The sequence below is a fragment of the Drosophila biarmipes genome, chromosome 2L (genome assembly GCF_025231255.1).
Source record: "Drosophila biarmipes strain raj3 chromosome 2L, RU_DBia_V1.1, whole genome shotgun sequence".
Classification (NCBI taxonomy): Eukaryota; Metazoa; Arthropoda; class Insecta; order Diptera; family Drosophilidae; genus Drosophila; species Drosophila biarmipes.
The window spans coordinates 8,721,487-8,741,989 of NC_066612.1; the positions used below are offsets into that span (position 1 = coordinate 8,721,487).

Sequence of the window (20,503 nt, forward strand, 5' to 3'; positions counted from 1 at the left end):
CTGAAAGTATGCAACAACATGTTGTGAAACCGAAAACCTAACTCATTTATTCCGACGTGTAAACTCATTTTGCATTGCATACTTTTAGACACTTTTTGTAAGCAATATGGATTCCATTTTTCCATCGTAACATATATATTACCAAAACAAATTAGAAATTACAAGGGTAAAGTTTTAGACAATTTTTAAAACAAAGTATTTGAAGCCAATTAGAGTATAATTACATACAGTAATTTCCAAAAAAGGATAGGATTCTCAGAGTATGCAGAAATTAATTGTAAACTCATTTATTCCAACGGAAGACTTATTGTTTACTTTTTGTTAACTTTTTTAAGTGGAATCGGTTCCCCAGTGAAGTTTTACTTGTTTTTATTTCTAACGTATCTTTTAACATAACAAATTACAAGGTAAAACTTCAGTGCTAGTTCTAAAAAAAAAGAAATTTGAAGCCAATCCAAATAAAATTCCTACAGAAAAGTATTAACTTTCTATGTTTAGATGCCCAACTAACAAATTACAAATTTGAGTTTATAGGCAAACGTGTATTATCTTCCATCTGCTATACATGACGTTAAATGATGTCCCCTGAAAGCCTTGATGGGGAAAACAAACGACTTCATTTATTGAAATTCTAGACCCAGGCCGTGTCCCTTACCTTTTTGAGCGTGTTCCATCTTCTTCATTTCATTTTTTTATCTGTTTTTTCCTTACGCTCATTTGAATTTCTTAGGAGTTTACTTACGCTTCGACGCACTTTGTGTCGCAAGTTTTTGGGCGCTTAGTTAACGTTTGACTTTTGTCAGGTAGCAGCCAGCTACTCTCACCCGAGCAAAGTTTGTCCTTTGAAACGCAGAATGGATGGGAGACCTTTTTCAGCTCTCGGAAACTTTCCAAATGTCAACAAAATGTCGCCGGGTCCTTTAATCAGGCGTCGCAGCAGCATTCGCAGCATTTGATAATTATATGTTCAATGTCAGGTCGCATCGTTAGCGCCGATCTCTTGCCTTCTTTGTGTCACATCAAAGGGGGCAAAGTGAGCCAAAGTGGGCAAAACTAACACAAAAGCTGCCAACTGCAGAGGCCGGGGCCTCTGGTCATTAGAGGCTCAAATATTGACATTAATATTGACATTAATATGCATTAAAGAGTGCCTTTTAAAACGACATCAATAATGGTCACGTTGACAACCGAAACGGGGGGGGTGGATGGGCCCCCATTCCGTGGAAATTGTGCAGAATCGGGGGTGAGAGCCTGTCAGGGCATTATTTCAATTGCGAGGACGCGGTGATCGGCCAAATGTTTTCCAGGTGGCCATCCACCTAGCCGGGCCTTAACAATTGGAACGTGTTGGGCATGGCAAGAAAACAGGCAGGCTGGCGGCGTTAACAAAAACATTATGTCATGTCCTTGCTGGTCCTGGGATCCAACCTCTGCCTGTGGCGCCGCAATGCTAATGAAATGGTCGCTTACGCGTAATGACAGGCAGCCAAACAATTGACTGGCCCCCATTGAGGGTCCTCTCCATGCGGCGACTGACTTTCAAATACCCTGAGATTATCCAGGGTACCTTTTTATGGTACAAAGAGCTTAAGGGACATGTTGAAAAAGATTATCTCTGCTGGCGATAGGAAAAGGTTCGAAAACCGTAGTAATAACATACATTATTGTTTTATGTTTTTAAAAGGGCATATACAGTAGGGCCTTAAATGGGAAATACCAAGTTGAAGAACGGGTGCTATGAACTTTTTAGTATTTTATACTATCTTATTAGAAATACTATTTTATTTGTATTTTGTAAATATTAAATTGTTATCTGTAAATCTTTTTAAAATAGGTATTATATTTTACAATTCATTTTTTACATCTCATTCATTTATATATATATATAAAATATTTTTAAAAATTGTCAAAATGTATTTTAATTTTTTCTGCTATAAAAATACTAAGAATCATCCCAGTATTTTCAACTTTTTTTTTACTTATAAATTCGTTTTTTTAATATCTATAATATTTTTTGCTTTATGAATTTCATTTATATCTTATATTAAATAAATTGAAACCCTACAAGTTAAGAAATCGTATTTGCAAAGTACTTAGTAGAATGCATTTCCCCTGACGACATTGTACCCATTAAAACGAACAGGCTTGGCAAATGGCTTCCATCATTCTATTCAAGCGAAGTAGATTGCTGGGGTTTCCCCCGACTCCTGGATGTGCAACCATTTGAAGCGCTAACCAAACCAAACTATCCATCGCCTTTTGGCTGGCCTACGGCGATGCAAATTAAAAACTGTTACATGTATTTCCCCAAGGTGAAATTATTTTTACCGCTTCAACGATGAGACTCGGACTCCATGCAAACCTACTAAAGTCCGGGGCTTATTTGTTGGATTCTGTTATATATTTTTTTGCCCGCTTTTCACGGATGTGGAGGTCGACTAATTTAGCGCAACACGAACCAAAGTGGCCGTGTTCGCTTGTGGAGGGAGGAGAAGGAGCAGTTTTTGCGGGTTAAATTAGTTTTACGTGGGCCGGGTAACTTTTTTTACCCCCACCCGAAGGTGAGGAATTTCGGGGGGTCCGAGTCCGGACAGACTGGCACCATCTTTGGCGCGTTAAACGAAACGTAAAAGTATTTCCGCCAGCTAAATATCCTTTTGGGTGCCCTAAAACGTACCTTCCAACCCGGCACATCCGCATCCCCGCGCCTTAAAGCGCGCTTTAAATTTATGAAAATAAATATTTCGCCCGAGGTGAGGTTTTCGGATGGGTTTGTTCGTTCCCAGCTCTATTGTGGAGCTTGTGAGGGTTCCTAGTCCTTCGTCCTTCGTCCCTCTGCATTTCCAATGACGACAATGCTGAGTGGCGAGAGACTATATATTTCGCATAATAAGTTATGCAAGTCATGTGCCGTTTTATTCAATTAGCACTTTATGGTCCTTTATTGTAGCACTCCCTACTCCTTGCCGCCCTGAATTTTCCCCTGAGCGCGTTGATTTTTCGGTTATACGGCCGCCGCCTGCTAATTAGAGCCTGCAGGGACACGAATGTGGGTGGGGTTGGGTTCGGAGTTGGTCCTCTTTGGGGGTACGTGAGTTATCAAATGAAAAGTAACTCGGCGGCAGTCGTACTTCATTTTCTTCGCGCCATAATTAAATTAGAACTTTATTATTTTAATAAAACCGTCTCGAGAGCCCGAAGGACCTCATGGCGTTCCGGGCTCGCCCGTTCCTTTGTCGCACACCCAATCGCCTTAGCTGGATATATTAATGTGATTATTATACACTCCTCTGTAGTATTAGCCCTCGGGTAAGTCGGAATTTCGCTAGGAATTACAAAAGAGCGTACAAAAGAAGGGTCAGTAGATATAGAGGTAGTAGTTCTGGAAACATCTTTAAAGTAAGTTAAATTAATGTGGGTTTGCTCAGCTTTAACATTCTAAAAATAAATAATATATATATATATTTATATAATACAAATAGAGTAATTTGAAAGTTTAAAAAAATGCAAAGAGAAGTTTTCTAAATATTTGTATTTTCTATCTATTAGAACTCGAAACGCTTGAAAAATCTAGAAATTACCTTAACTTACAACAAAAACATCTCACACATATAAAAAAATATTTTTTTTTCGAAAACGTAAATCATATGCCACTTGCAATTTTCTCAATATTCATATTTTTACCCAGAGTACCTTGGCATTCGCTGCTTTATTTCGTTCCTCGGAACCTCGATATCTTCCACTTCAGCGTATGGCAAAGGCAAATGACACCGGTCGCACTTCAATGCACAAATACATTTATAAATAATTTATTTAAAATTACTTCGTGGGGCATTTCCATACTCTTTGGCAGTTGGTAGTTAATTTAGTCCTTCGAACCGAAACGGAAGGGGTCAAAGGGTAGGCTGCCAATAGAAGCAAGCGGGCAACGACCAGCGACAATATTATTGAGTATTATACCTTTATTTTTATTTCGCCAAATAGTCCCTCAGGGCTTTTGTTCAATAAAAGGCATAACGGAAGGAATAAAAAGAAAAACCTTTGCCGCCGTAGTAGTGACCACGGTTTTTCCCTGTTTCCCTTACTTAACTTCTCTTTTTTTTTATGGAAAAGGTTCTGCCGCATCGTCTGGGGAAATTACATTCACAGGGTTGGAATTCTCATTGGCAAAAAAAAAAACGGGGGGAAAGGAGTAGCGGAAAAATGTTGGGCCTTTTCAAATATCATAATTTGGCTTTTAAGCAAAAGAGGCTTATCAGAAATTGGTTTCGCCTGAGCCAATTGTCTTAATGGGTTGTGTGTGTGTGAGCAGATGAACTCGACTGAAAGGAAGTGTCAGCGAAGGGTCTATCAGGGAGCAATTGAGACGATAATGGTCTCCTTTGCTTGAGCAGGTGCAGCAGGAAATTGTACTCCAAAGACTTTAATGCGCAGCTTTCTTAGAAATTTAAATCAACTAAGCCACAGATAAAAATCTACTAATGCCCTGTTACAGGGCATACACCACTATTTAAACTGAAACAATTGTACTACAACTCATAACTTTTAATCTGCTTACATTTATGTTTACCCAGGTCCTGACACATTGGTTTAAGTGAATCCAAAGAGCCAGATCCCGTGAGCCATGAGCAAAACATGATAATAAAAGCGCAGTTAAAATTAAATACAACTTTCCTCAAGTGGATACTTAAGTTTTAACTAGCTGAATATTGAGTTGGATTGCTCGCAGGATTGCTCGCAGGATTGCCGCCGGGGGCGTAAAACAACGAATAGAGGCCATATAACTGGGAGCAGGTTAACCTTTATGCGGGGAAACCTGAAGGCAGCTCTCGAGACCAGCTTGACTCGAATACAGCTCAGCTTGCAACATCGTCTTATTTTTTATATGACATTTTTATGCCTTCTTTTGTTCGAAACTTGCACGTGGCAACCGAATCCCTTCCCACTGCGCCCCCCCCGCCCAAAAGAAGGGGCAACGGCAGCAGCTGCCACGATGATGGCCCCTCAACCTGCGACCTGCGACCTGGGCGCTGAGCTCCACAACTCTTTAATTGCTGGGCTCCATCATTACAATCGCCTTGCCACTTGACGTGACCAAACCAGAGGAAATGCTGGAGGGAGCGGTTGAAAACCGGGAGAAGGGGGCTCTGCACGCAATTATTTACTTGAGCCGTAAAACTGTAGTTAAGGCAAGTCAACTTGAAAGCATTTTGGGAAAAGTTTAATGCTTAAATTATGAGCTCCTCCCTGTCACTGGGCTCCTGCCTCGAAAGAGTTGACAGTCACTTTTGTTGAAAATGAGACAGTAATTGCCAAAATGTGCATGACTAGAACGGCTGGCTTTCTCCCAGCGGGGCCATGTCCTCCTCCTCGAGTGTACAAGATGGCTTCGGGAATGGTATGGGGGTCAGTTGGGTTTCTTCTTTTTCGGTTGACGATAAGTCGTCGTCACTTGCATTACCCAAATTGAAACTTTGCACACTTTTATGTGGATGAACTTGGGCTTGGCTGCAGCAAGTCGCCCCATAAATGTCACTTTGTAACGACGACGACGACGACGCCGACGACGACGACGAGGACTACTTAAATTAAAGCATAATTAAATTAATAATCCCATTTGGGCGTGCAGCCAAGCATTTGAAGCTGAAGCTGAACCTGAAGCCAAAGTCGATCCCAAATCCTTGGCAACGAAAGTGTGGCAGGGTGTGCGTTTCGAGCGGAAGTTGCTGAATATGAAAATGGCTGCGCTGGCGGAAGTGCAGCTGTGTGGCGTGCCACATGTGTGCCGCGTCCAAACTAACCCGCAACCAATGTCTTGCCACATTTGCAGCGGCCACCGAAGCAGGTGGATTGAGTGGAGGTGGACTTGGGCTAGGGCTTTCACCGACCCATACAGGCTTTCTCTTTTCTTCCCATTGAATCACAAAAACCTCTGCGGATTTTAAGTATTAAGTTTTCAGACTTTCCTAATTTGAACTTTAATAAACTCCAAAATCCTAATATTGTTGCCTTGAATGTGATTAAGTTGAATTGCCAAAAAATCATCCAAATGTATGTGGAGCTCCCTAATTAAACATGAATATTTTGCTATGCCTTTTTTGTATTTATCAGATTTTAAAAATAAATTCCTATCAAAGAGATACCTTTTTTTAACAATTCCACATTTTTCGTATTTTTCCCAAAACATACGAAACAAAACATAAAAAATATTTAATGTCATCCGTTTTTTAAACCATACAAAAATTGGTAATATTGGTTTTAATATTTATTAAAGCAAAATAAAAAGCAGAAAAGATCCTTTTCAATATTTTTATTTATTGCAGAGAAATCCGAATCTTTACCCAATAAAAAGAAAAAAATATAACTTATAAAAAACGTTCAAAAATGTTGAATTTTTGTCATAGTTATTGAAGCGAAAAATCAGTATGGGTGTCCTTTTTTTACATTTTAAAATACTCAAACATTGATATTAGTCATGGGCTTCCTTAAAGCAGACTTCTGTGCCAAACCCCTTTGGTTGGAACCCATTTTCCATGAAATATTCACCTGTTCCAACGGCCGCACTCCTTTGCTAGCCTGTCCATTTGTTTATATTCTTTTTTTTATGACGCTTGAAAGAAATTTTAATTTTCATAAGAGTGGCACACGCACGCGGCAGGGACAAGGCCAAAAACCGGGGGAATGACTTACATTCGGGACGCAGAAGGGAGCCCAGATGTATGCTAGCTTAATTTTTATTGCTACAGCCATCGTGCACGCAAAGTGCTTGGCTCGGCGGCTTACGTTAATGTTTTTGGCAGAAGGTTGCCCAGAGTTTTAATGAAACTTGCCGTCATAAATTTTAATCAACGTTTTCCACAGACATTGTCTCTTGTCTTTTTTCGTTTCATATTTTTTGAAGCCCTTTACCTTGAGTAATGTCAGGCAGGGATGAAGGCTTTAAAAAAAGCAAAGGTAGAATGTTTGTTTGGCTCGCTGAGCTACACATGTCAGCCAAAACGAAAGTGGGCGATTATTTATAAAAGTTGCAGCATTTAATGGCTGTTTGAATGGTTCAATGGGCCCTAAACAATAGATTCGACGGCGTTGGGGGAATTTTGGCTGCACAGGAAGTGCAACAAGCGTAATAAATGTTCAGCCATACGGGCCAAATAGTGTGCAATAAATTTCGCAACAATCAACTTTGATGCATGTTGTAGGTGAGCGGCAGTAGTGTCGAATAAAAATAAAAGCACGCCTCGGCATCCTTTTCACAACCAAAACAAAACATAAAACTCGGCACCCACCCTACAAATGGGTGTTGCACTAAAAACCGCACAACAATCTACCCAGCATACATAGCTTTTAGTCAGTTTATTTTTTATTTCCCCCAAACCATCTGTATTTACTTTTTTTTTTTGTATGAAACACAAAATGACAAGCATAATAAAACGGAAAGGTACATAAAATAGACACAATAAACATGGCTTCAGTGCGACCCAAGCGATTTTGCAACATTTAGCGTTGCCCCGTTTTTTATTCCGATGTTTACAAGGCAGGGGCGTAGTTAAAGATACATTTTGGGGGGAACTATCTTATTAAAATGGCTAATATAAAGTAAAGACATACGATGGAACTAATAGCTTTTTAAAGAACTAACTTTATGATTATTTATTTTGAAATATTACCTTTCTTTGTACCCCTTTTTTAAGCCTGTGTGCATATATTTTTTTCTATAGCAGAGCAACAGAAGTCATTAAAATGATTCAGTCAACTGTAGTCGAGTTCACTTTTGTATTTATTTATTGATATACCGCATTTATTATTCTTTTTAGGGTATAAAAGCATATTGAACTTTGCCAAAAGTAATACTTTTTTTTACTGTATTTTGAAATATAATAAGTAGATTTTTCTTTGAATTCATATAACATTTATTAAACAACATTTAAAAATATTTTAAGCAAAATATTTTTATTTTAATCAGTTGTCCATTCGTAACCTCGCTCTCCGCAAAATTTAAGCCCAGTATCATATTAAAAGAAAATACGATTTTGTAATTTAAGCTTTCCGCTTAAGCCTGATCAATACTGCTAGTATATGCACAAAATGCGGCAATAAATAATTAAACGATAATATTGCGTCTGAAAAACTCTTGTTGCGCAAATTAATTGTCATATTTCATGCAGATTTTAAATTTGCTTACCTATATGCGCACACAAACTCGCAGTCTTTAATGGGCGACATGTGTGTGCATATTGAATTGAGGTTGCTGATTAATTGTATGGGAGAGAAAATTGAATATCGGAACTCAATATGATTAATTTTGCACAAACATACGCACACAGTTATACATTTTAGCGTTTAAGCGCTTAGAAATTCGCACGTTGCTAACCACTCTCTCATGGTTCATTAAAAATGCTAATATGATTTTGCGCGAAGTATGAAATAAATTTGCAAAATAAATTATAAACCAAGTAAAACAAATCATTTCGTCTCTACTATGTCTCTCTGAAATTATCGTGTGAAATAATTGTTATTGGTCAATTAAAAAGCGCAATAATGCCATAACTTTATGGTTTCTCAAGTAGAGTCAAAATGAAAATGGCTATCGAACCGGAAAAATATCTATATAAAAGTTGATTTTAAAGCCAATGGATTTTCGGGATGAGAAAGCCCTGAAGTGAAGTGGATTTTGCTTACGTACACTTCACATTGTCTACTCGACGCCGACTCGTGCATCATTGTTTATTAGCCATATAAATATAATGTCAAAGTGATGTCGGTTTATGGCCTTTTCCCTTCCAATCTCCGAAATGCTCCTCCGGCCTTTCCACCGTATGTTTGTCATTCACATTAGCGTAATACGCCGGAAAAGCGAGCCCCGATATTTAATAGATGCGTGCGAGTGTCTTTTTCGCTTTGGGGGAGATTGCAAATTTTTCGTGGAGGTTGCTGACTTGTCGTAAAATTTATATGGCTTTTAAAATCATATAAAAAGTGTTAATTTTCCATGTGTTGCTTCTCTCGACGGCGAGTGGATGGATTCCCTACATAAAAGCAAGGTGAATTGAGAACCTTTTTATGGGGGCAATGAGGATAATGTGGGTTGCCTATTAAAGTGATGTGAGATAAACAAACATCATTTGACTTTCAAATTTATTGATAAATCTAAGATCTTACGACTTTGTTACGGCTAAACCCCAGCCCACACATAACCCATAAGGCGTCATAAAAGGGCGTAACAAGTAAAGGTTTTGCTAAGTAAACATAAAAGGTGGTATACCTCAAAGCCCAAGAAAGGGACAGGGGTAAGAGAAGGGATTCCTATTCTGAAACACTAGTTGGGTTTCCATCTTAAACAGTTCCTAAAGATTTTTAATTACTTTTTTTTTAGCTACGATGGAATAACTTTTGTGAGGATTTTATTAAGAATTAGTTTTTTCCCTACAAAAAAATCTTAAAAAGTAAGACTTTTAAAACTTCACATATATTTGCCTAAAAAATAGTATATTTTACGTTGTCAGTCTCATACAGAATCTATAGATTTTAATTAAATTATTTAAGCTTCCATCGTATTACATTATATAGCATATATTTATTTATTTAGTAAGCAGCTTGCTTTCTCAAATGTGTAATATTTTAAAAAGTTTTCAGACTTTGGATAGAAATATGCCAAATATTCCAAAGCTTATTTAATCAAAATTCAATAATGTTTGTTTAATATTTGAATTTATTTTTTTTTAAAGTGCTTTACTTATTTATAGGTTATTTATATTTACATGGAACAATATTTACACTGCATTCACTTATTTATTACTGATATTAAAATAGTTACTAACTCAAACCAAACCTAATGGCAGCCGCACTCCTTGGCCACTGCATTCTGGTACTTGGTGAGGTCGATGATGTCCTCGTTGAGGTACCTCAGGATGGTGATGGCTCCCAGAACTGTGGGCACGCAGCAGGGCTTGGGCAAATGTGGCTGCTTGAGGTGCATCAGAGTTTGGACGATGGCATGGTTGGTGGCATTCATTTTGGTGCCCAGCGGGAAGTTGCAGCCACCGCCGCAGAAGTAAGCCTCGAACTTTTTGGGCGCAATCACCCAGTTGTGCATCTGCAGCTCCTTGAAGTCCACGGTGAAATTGAGGCGCTCGCAGGACTGCGGTGGTCTGTACAGATCCACGGGAGGCGCTTGAGGAGGAGGAGATGGACTCCCACCGCCCCCAGACCTACGCTTCTCCAGATCCCTCTTGAAACGGAGCCTCTGTATTTTGACCAGGAGCTCGGGTCCATTGAAATAGCCCACGATAAAGGGTTCCAAGCTGGAGCGACTGGCCTGGGGGGCAACCAGTCCGGCGGCAAAGGTGCTCAGTTGGGAGTCGCCAATGGATATCCTAAGCTCATTTCGTCGTGGCAAACCCCTACTATTCACTAACCAAGTCCTCAGAGTTTGCGTTAAATTAAATTCCAACCAGCCGCGCTGATGGGATGTGGTGTTCACAGAGCCCAGAATGCGATAGGAGAAATCCTGACGATTGTCCAGCTTTCGGTACACGGACACCGTGAAGTTCTCCCTCCTGTCCACCAAACTGGGCTGTTTGTATATCCTGAGCATGGCCTGGACCAAACTCAAATCCGTCGGCACATCGTTGGTATTGAAGGTTATGTGCATATCCAACTCGTTGTCCACTTCCTCGGGTTTTGCTTGACTCGAGAAGGTCAGGATGCTGTTGCAACTGGCAATCTCCTGTCGATCCTCGTTAGAAATCAGGATGTCGTCGTCCACAGAGCGTTTGTAACGCTGATGCAGGACCTCCTTGGGTTCCTGGTCCTCGCTAATCTCGTTGTACACTTCCAGCAGGAATTTCGAGGCTGAGTTGTGCAGATTGGGCTCCGCCTGTCGTCGCGGCCGGTCACCCAAATCCAGGATATCAATCATCTCCATTTGTTCGCTCAAAGGGCGTTTCTGATATATGGGCATTTCAATATGACTATTAGTGGTTAGATAAGTGGTGCCGCCCACGACATATATGAGGCTGGTTATTAGAAATAGTTTAAACATTTTTAAGATGTATTCTTGTCGAGAGTCAGAGTGCCACTGATTTCCCTGCTCAAGAATCTGTGTCTTATAAGGAAGGACAGGTAGACAATTGGGTCACTTTATTTTACCCTTTTCTTTAAAATTGGTTGTAAAGCAGATGTATTGAAAGGGTTAAGCGGGTAGATGTAAGAAACCTATTGGTAGAATCGTAGGTAGTCATAACCCATTTAACAGGTACAAGTTGTGAATGTTACAGATGTTATGGGCATTCAGTTTAGAGATATTCCACCAATAAGTGTATTTACCTAAAGACTTTTGTAAACTTCAGAATTAAACAAATCGGAACTGAAACAAATATTTTCTTTTCCTTTCAGGCTTCTTGCAAATAGAAAACAGCCGCGAGGAGGATCAAGGAAAGTACGAATGTGTGGCCGAGAATTCCATTGGCACAGAACACTCGAAAGCCACAAATTTGTATGTGAAAGTCCGTCGTGTGCCGCCCACTTTCTCCCGCCCGCCAGAGACCATCAGTGAGGTGATGTTGGGCTCCAATCTGAATCTTTCCTGCATTGCCGTCGGCTCACCCATGCCACATGTCAAGTGGATGAAGGGTATGCTAATTGCCTAAGTATGATATCTAGTCAATCTAAAATTAATACTTTTATTTAGGCTCCGAAGATCTTACCCCCGAGAACGAGATGCCAATCGGTCGAAATGTCCTGCAATTGATTAATATCCAAGAGAGCGCCAACTACACTTGCATCGCAGCCTCCACGCTGGGGCAAATCGATTCGGTTTCGGTGGTTAAAGTGCAATGTAAGTGAAATATATTGGAAAAGTTAGGATTAGGGGTTATTACTACACAGAAAAAAAATACATACGTATTAGTTTGACACACTTTTAAAAATTCTATCAAGTCAAAAGAGAGAAATGTGTTATTTGACTTCTTTAAATATTATCTCTGAAATACAAAAGATAGCAAAAAACGGCATGAAAGAATTTTTAAGGATTTTAATCACTATACTATTGAATCTTTACTAACTATCTTAAGTTGGAAAAAAGGACGTGCCGTATTCGAAACTCTTTGAAGTAAAATTGAAAGTATTGTGTGCTATATCTATTTAGAATTTATATAACTGCTACTCATGTCTTACTTATGTTCTGACCTGTGTATTTATCACACTTTAATCACTATCTCCTCTAACCAAATCCCTTCCTATCACCCAACAGCCCTGCCCACCGCACCCACCGATGTGCAAATCTCCGAGGTGACCGCCACTTCGGTGCGTCTGGAGTGGTCGTACAAGGGTCCCGAGGACTTGCAGTATTACGTGATCCAGTACAAGCCGAAGAACGCCAACCAGGCCTTCAGCGAGATAAGCGGCATCATCACCATGTACTATGTGGTCCGTGCCCTGAGCCCCTATACGGAGTACGAGTTCTACGTGATAGCGGTGAACAATATTGGACGTGGACCGCCCTCGGCACCAGCGACTTGTACCACCGGTGAGACAAGTGAGTATTGCAAACGAGATGATGCCCCCCCTTGGAGGACATTTAACTAACTGCTGCCCATCTTCTGTTCACATGCTGCTCAAAAAATAGGATTTTTAACCAATTTCATTTTGAATTTAGACCACTCTTAGATCCCTTTTTATTTGCCTTGGTCCATTATGTCGGCAATCGTACTAACCCTTCTTGAAAATGTCTATTTGTCCTTTCTCTCTCCCTCTCGCACATGCATTTGCCTTCTCAGGCGATTTCTCATTCGGTGGCACAAGTAAGTATCCTTGGCAAACAAAATTTTATGGTTGGCCAAAAAATTGCCAAAACAATTTCAATAACAATTGTTGAGCAGCACAAAATCCGTACCGAAAAATGTGAAAAGGGTAAAATAGGAAATAATAAAAAAAAATACGGGAGTAAAGAAAGCGGAATAACAAGTAGCTAGATAGAATCAAAGGTAAATGCAATGTTAAAAAATCGTTGCATACGCAGCTGCGATCCAGAACCACGAGTCCTGGCGCTATCCTGACGTATGTGAGTGGGGGGTCAGGAGGCCATAGCCTCCTCCAATCCTCCCCTGAATACCCCATAAAGTTTGCATTGTTATGCGTTCGCTTTGGATGCGAACGCTTGTGTGTTGGGTGCATGCAACGCTGTTTTAGCCCTGGCAACTCCCGCGTAAGCGAGCGCTTGTCTGACATGCCTTTCCGGCCACTTCTGCTTTTCCGGTGCCCTTCCTAAGGGTATGATCATTTTTATCGGGATCTAGGGAACGCATCTCATTTGCTTGAGCTGGTATTTCATTCCAAAGTAGCGATTCATGATTGTTTTTGGGTTAAACACCTAGGATATTCAATTTTTTTGTAAATATACACTTTATTTGAATAATTAAAAAAAATAATTTATTATTGACAAATTGAAAAACTTTATGTTCAAATGTTCAATTTGCTTAAAATCATTTTCTCTCAAATCGAACAAGAGAGAAAAGCATTAAAATTTCAATGGGAGAAAAGGAGAGCAAATAGCAAGATGGCGAACTTTTGATACGTCTCGCATCTTGTTTCATTAGTTTTTTCCTTGTTGTGTAAGTGTACACCTAGCTTCGTTCAACTCCATTTTCCATATAAAAGCAGCAGCTGCATTTGCAGTTCCACTAGCAGACCCAAAGAGCGTGTCGTACAAAAGTTGAAAACTTTTATTGCCGCAATTATGCTTATCGCTTGCCCAATATCGTTTCGAAATAATATTTCGATAGCTACGTTTATGGGCGGTTGAAGCCGGGCTCCTGGGCCCGCAGGACTGGCATCAGCAGGTCAACGCAATGCTTAACACGTGTCACTGGCTTAGGTAGCAGATGAGACAAGTGGATAATCCACAGCTTTCTTTATGGCTGGCCATATTACTCTGCCAGGGGGATGAGTACATTAACCGAACAGAGGGGAGAACCCAAGGTGATGCCATCTCACGCATCTGTGACCAAAAATGGCAGATTACGGAAGGAAAATATATTCTGAAATATTTAAAATTTCATAATTTATTCATGTTTCTATAAAATGCTAAGTAAGTTAAGGACTGAGTGCATTAATAAAATGTAAAAAAATGCTAGTCTAGTTAATATCAGAATATAATTTTTACATTTCTTGAGGGAAATTTTAAATCCTTTGTCTTATTTGTTACCATTACATCTTCGACATAGTCACTGGTATTAAATTTGATACCTTTGGCCCAGTTTTGCAGGCCCAATGAAGCATTTAATTAGTAAAAGCAGCTTCTGCAGCATTAGTACTTGTAAAAACATTTCAAGACGGAAACTGTTCTTGAGGGGCAGTAATCAAAACCCACAATTGGGGCTGGGGCGCCTTGAACGAGTCTTGAGCATATCCTTTCGTCAAGTAATCAGATGTATGGCCTGCACATGCTCCTGCCTCGAATCCTTTTGTGGGTGGAGATGGATACGAGGATGCAGGACGGGGGATGCAGGATGGGGGCTACGATTTAGTGATATGTGCTGGTCCTATAAGGAGTAGGCGTGTGCGCAGGCATGCAAGGATACATATTAATGGAGCGTATCCGTATGTAATGTATATGCCCTTAAATGCAGCTTACGTGATGCTCTGCATCCTCCATCCTGCATCCTGCTGCTCCACTCACAGGACTCACACACACACACGCACACACACAGTCGTGGCCGAGCTAAGAGGAAATTTTTGCCCGAATCTATCGGTGAATCGGTGTGTGCGAGCTGCATGCAAATCTTGGCTATAACAAGCAATGGACCAGGCCAACACACATTGGGGGTAGCGGCACTTGGGTAACAGATGAGATGACTGCGATATAAATTGTGGATAAAACCGTGCTGCTGCACCGTTTGTGGATATTGCAGTAAAATTGTGAGAAATTGGAATTTATTGATTGGCCATTAACCAATCGGTTTTGCGAATCGGTTACATACCCCATATCACACATAAGGAAAATTGAGTGATGGCCGGAATGCACCACTAATTGCCATTCATGACGGCTTTACTGTGCTCCTCTCTCTCCTTTTTTTTTTGTTTTCATGTGGGCGAAGGGGTTGCCAAAAATCGCGATGATGATTTTGTGGCTGACAATGCAGTGAACCATGGAAATGCATGACGAATAGCTGGATTCATGCTTCGCGGGAAATCATTGTTCGGGGTTCAGTACACAGAAATCAGTTTATAAATGCAAAATGCAAAATTCTCACTATAACAGCCGCCAGGCTTCAACGCGCCATAACAATTCCCTCAATTTTGCCGGAAATGCAGGACAGAAACCGCCCGTTTCCAATTGCTGTTCTATTCCTGCCACCAGGAAAGGACATGAAATACGCATCTCTTGGAGCAGGAGCAGAAGCTAAAACAACAGCCGACCGTTCATTGGAAAAACAAATTGTGATGGATGGGTTTTGTGTTGGTCTTACAAAACATTTGCGATGCCCCAAATGCCCTCCTGGCTTCGCTGGTTTCTCGATAATGGCATTTGTCTGTCGTTCCAGCAAAGCATTTGGCTAAATTGCATTTGTATGATTTTTGGGGGAAAAGTATGAATGGCTGGGCAGCATATATTTAAATCATTTTACAATGACGGGTAACGTAAAGTATAATTAAATACCAGTCAAATAAATGCTATTGTGTACACTAAAATGCTTTTTTTGTGCTATTAAAGTAGCAAAATTGCAGGGGAAATCATGAAATAAACTTAGAATATGATTCTATTATGGAATTTCAAGTACGACTGCATTTAATGTTAAATGTTCATTGTGAGCTATAGCTTATACCGATATGATAGGTAGTTTTAAACTGCCAGGGCTGTTCAAGTTCCTAACCCTATTATTTTCCTAATACCTTAACTGATAGCTAGTGGTTCTTCAGGCGTGCTATAAATTTTCGAAATTCGCTTAGCCACTCGGATCTGCACTGTGCCAACTAGCCATTGTTATATGCCCAATCTTTGCCATGACAATGCTAATATTACCCATTTCCCCGTCTGTTTCCTCCCTGCCTGCAGAAATGGAAAGTGCACCACGTAATGTTCAAGTGCGCACGCTGAGCTCGTCCACGATGGTTATTACTTGGGAACCACCAGAGACGCCCAATGGACAAGTGACCGTAAGTACCTGGCATCAAGTGCGCATATTAAACGATAAGATCCGGAATCCGGACACACAGGGAGACCCACAATCCGTAGTCCACAGCCCCTAGCCACCCGTAGTCCGCCACCCGTAGTCCGACCAACGCACTTTGTCACGTCAGTCCGATGGCTGGAATGGAGGGGTCCAGGCGAAGGGAAATTGGCAAAATGCCTTTAGCCATGTTCCGGGGCAGGAAGCCCGATTGCCGATGCCACTGCCAATGGCTGGCGAACGGTCGTATGCAAATCCTAGACACCTGTCCACAGGTCTCCATTCCGAGTCGGCAATCGTTGTGGTCTCGGGACTTTGGTCTCCGGCGGGGCGGGTTGTGTTTGCCCGGCCCTAAAGGTCCTCAAATCTCTGGACCAGCAGCAATATATCATTTTCGGTTTATCAGTTAATGAAAGGTGAAAATCGGATTCGGATTCCAGATTTCAAACAGCTTACATTTTCTTGCTTTGACTTCATCCAGTTCTTTTTTGAACTCTCTTGAGCTTTTTATAAAACTGAGTTTTAACTTCTTGTTTGTACCACTTTGATATAAATTTAGGGTTTTATAAACTTCTTAAATTAAAAGAACATTAAAATTAAGATATTTTCTTATTATTGAATAAAAAAGAAGAAAAAAGCGTGAACGGTCTCGACTATTAGTCACTCAGGGAGTGTGAGAGAGATGAAGATATGTTTGCAGCAAATGAGCTATATCTGACATTACACATTCATTTACTTATATCTTTTTAATGAATGGTCCGATCTCAAAATTTTTTGGCTTGTAGATTCGTTTTAATAATTATAATAAAATCCCATTAACACTTTACAAGTAACAATTTCAATAGTCACTATAACTATTATTTCCCATCTTAAATAACCTAACTAAACCTTTATTTTTTTGGGAAAATGCGATTGCTTAAAAGGGCAAACAAGATTAAATAGTTAATAGTTTCTTTATAAATAAGGTAAACTAGGTTCTCAAACCATAATGGTAACTGCCTCCCCTAACTTATCTCCAATTCTTTGTGTAAACAGGGCTACAAGGTGTACTACACAACAAATTCGAATCAGCCGGAGGCCTCCTGGAACTCTCAGATGGTGGACAACAGCGAGCTGACCACTGTTTCGGAGCTGACGCCCCACGCCATCTACACGGTGCGGGTGCAGGCCTACACCTCGATGGGAGCCGGTCCCATGTCCACGCCGGTCCAAGTAAAGGCCCAGCAAGGTGAGCTAAGCCAAATTGATTGGGCAATCAGCTTCAATTAGGCCCATGAAACGCACAAGCACCGACTGGCGTTGCATTTTGAATCGAGCACATTTTGCAATTTAATTGCTCAACTCAATCGGCCCACATAGATCACACCAATTATTTAATTATAATACAAAATGTCAGGCGAAACGTGTGTCCGTTCAATGAAATATTTATCTCTGTCCGGGCACAAACACCGACTGCACTTGTGGGGGGCATGTCCGGCAGATATTCATTAACTGGCTGCAATCATTGGATATAAATGCGTATATTGGATGCAAATGCATTTGACCGAGTGTGTTTTAGGCGCTTAAGTGGGGGCGTGTCCACCCGGACTGACTTACTGCCATTTGTGGCCATCTTAAGCAGCTTTAACTCGAACCATAACTAACGAAATACAGGGGCTAAACTTTGAACTGACCGAGCAGACTTATTACTTTTGGGGCTTTATGTAAACTGCAAAATGTCCCCTGCCATTTTAGGGTCAAACTTGACACTTGTGTTTGTTTGGCCAGAAGAGTTGAGAGGCTTTACTCCATTGAACCATCTGAGCCATCTGACTCTTTAAGTCTATAGATATATAAAGGCGGTCTATACAGATAAATTCCCTGCCTTTTGGCAGTTCGAAAAATGATTTCGGTTTGTTCATTAAACCGTAAAACTTCAAAGCGACGACAGGTTCTTCGAATTCCCTGGGGAGCAAAAATAATTTCAAAATTGATAATCATTTTTTGTCTCTCTCTCTCTGTGGGTTTTTGTGGTTTTGCGCTGAAATTTTCAAACATGGAATGGGGATTGGGGTTGGTTCGATGGACACATCTCAATCAATTTCATGCAAAGCCAATACGAATTGAAAATGCTGATGCAGCGATTGCTGTGCGTGTGTCACCTCATCAATATCATACCAGGCGGCATTTTGAATTGGAAAACCATGCGAATCGCAAACGCAATCGGTGGCATCCATCGGCATACAAACAAAATGGCATGGCCACATTGATTTGTTTGTATTTTATTTAATTTCCGTAATTTCCGTTTCATTATTACCAAACCAAAAAACCAAATGCAATTCCCCAACCGGCGAATATGCGACACAACCCCCGAATCCCCGTGGAATATGAAATACGGATATGTCTACAAAGGTGTGCCATCGCAACCGAGCAATTTCCGGGCAACCGATATCGGCGAGAACGCAGTCACACTGCAATGGACCAAGCCGACGCATTCCAGCGAGAATATCGTTCATTACGTGCTCTACTGGAATGACACATACGCCAATCAGGTCCTTCACAAGTGAGTATCGCAGAGATACAGAGATACAGTACGCTGAAGTATCGGAAGAATCCCCCAAACTAAACAATACCATCCTTACGCCCCTTTGTTTAGACGCATTTCCAACTCGGAGGCCTACACCCTTGATGGTCTGTATCCGGATACCGTGTACTACGTCTGGCTGGCTGCTAGATCCCAGCGAGGCGAGGGGGCCACCACGCCGCACATTCCCGTTCGCACCAAGCAATATGGTAAGTTGGCCCATCCGCCCTCGACATCTATAACTCTTTAAGTTAGCTCAAAGCGACGTAGACAAGTACAAAGTTCCATAGGCTTAAGTACAACGAGAAACTGATTGATTTCAAACTACAAATCCACATATTATATATATATTTATGATATATTAACCCCGATACATGAACATTGAAAATATGTTCCATAAACATGTAGTTGATTTATTCAGTTACCCAAACCATCAAATGTCTGAGTGCGAAATTACATTCTATTGAGTTGTGCCTTCGTGGAAGCAGGTAAAGTGTGAGCGAATGCAATGAATAAATGATATCGGATGAGTGTTCCCGGTGTGCAGTGAGTTCTATGCACCTAACCACCTGTATCTTAACTATAAATAACCATATCGATATATATATATATCTACATATTGTTTGACATGTGATTGTTCTTGTTACTTGCAAGTTAGAGTTAAGTTTTAGTTCTTTAGACGATATAATCTACAAAAGAAATAGAACACATTTTATTAGTTAGTTTATACAAAGTTACACAGATGACAGACAAATATACATAGCTTACACATAAATATATAGAAACTAAGACCTCTAGCTATACACACATAATACATAAAACATAAGAAACAAATTTAAAATCACAGTTTAACAGAATGCAGAACGGTAAAGCCAAAAAAATCAAAGCCATGCTGACATGTATAATATTTAAATTGAAATGGAAAAATACCTTTTACAATGTTATATCTGCAATCTGTTGAACTAATGCAATTACAGACCAAAAATCACTGAACAATAGCCAACAGTCCACAGTCCACATCACACCCACAGGATTAAACCATAAACCTCATATGCAACCCACAACATTGCCAAACCAAAAAAACACCTCTTCAGTTCAAGTTCAAAATCAAGAGCAAATTGCACGATAATGTTATGCAAATAATACTGGAAGAAATAAAAAGAAAAGCAACCAAAGGGAATGCATATTTGAATTTGTGTGTTTTGCATCGCTCGATTATATTCCATTTATCATTTGTGGCTCCCCGAGTGTTAAATCATGTAAATTATGCCCGAACAATTTCCAACTTTAGACCACTATTTAAGTGCTAAAATTCCTAATGCACTTTGCACTCTGCACTCTGCATTTTGCACCAGAAGCACCAACGAGACCACAGAAACCAAAAACCGAAAATTCCTTAACTTCCTCCTCCGTGTCAGTGTCAGTGTCTGTGTCTCTGCCTGCCTGCATCCAGTGTCTAGAAAATTGATTTTGAATGATATTTTAATAGAGCGGCGCGAAGACAAATGCCGGAAGTGCAAAGTTCTTGGCAGTGGCATAAATATCACTTTTGGTTTCCATATTTGCACGTTTTGCACATTCGCATAATTAAAATGTAAATGATTGTCTGTGCCACGGCACTTATTGTGGCCCAGACGGGCTGCCATAAGGACAGGCCACAAAGTTATTTTGGAACTGTTTTTAGCCTAGAGTTTGATTCGAAAGTTTGAGTTTCTGCCTGCTAAATACTGCGAAAATTCCTAGTTTCTTAATGGTGCCCCAGGGCAAGTTT

The 20,503-nt window shown here is 40.3% G+C and overlaps 2 protein-coding genes across 9 annotated transcripts in view; one reads left to right on the forward strand and one right to left on the reverse strand.

Annotated features, from left to right (window-relative positions):
* LOC108032368 (tyrosine-protein phosphatase Lar) overlaps nt 1-20,503 on the forward strand; it is a 124,091-nt gene that overhangs the window by 90,447 nt on the left and 13,141 nt on the right. For 5 of the 8 annotated variants that reach the window (XM_017106182.3, XM_017106181.3, XM_017106187.3 and 2 more), the window contains 8 exons: nt 11,395-11,631; nt 11,690-11,836; nt 12,251-12,526; nt 12,777-12,800; nt 16,055-16,155; nt 17,205-17,397; nt 18,561-18,711; nt 18,805-18,941. In XM_017106182.3, the coding sequence (XP_016961671.1) occupies nt 11,395-11,631; nt 11,690-11,836; nt 12,251-12,526; nt 12,777-12,800; nt 16,055-16,155; nt 17,205-17,397; nt 18,561-18,711; nt 18,805-18,941 (1,266 nt within the window). Of the gene's footprint in view, nt 1-11,394; nt 11,632-11,689; nt 11,837-12,250; nt 12,536-12,776; nt 12,801-16,054; nt 16,156-17,204; nt 17,398-18,560; nt 18,712-18,804; nt 18,942-20,503 lie in introns of all 8 variants that reach the window. The other 3 variants (XM_017106184.3, XM_017106188.3, XM_017106186.3) reach the window with 1 other exon arrangement.
* On the reverse strand, nt 9,743-11,066 carry LOC108032372 (protein screw). Its single transcript, XM_017106194.3, has one exon. The coding sequence runs from the start codon at nt 11,039-11,041 to the stop codon at nt 9,830-9,832; it is 1,212 nt and encodes a 403-aa protein (XP_016961683.1). The 5' UTR covers nt 11,042-11,066; the 3' UTR covers nt 9,743-9,829.

Coding starts and splice junctions, on each gene's coding strand:
- LOC108032372 (XM_017106194.3), bottom strand. CDS start 11,041: ATGTTTAAACTATTTCTAATAACCAGCCTCATATATGTCGTGGGCGGC.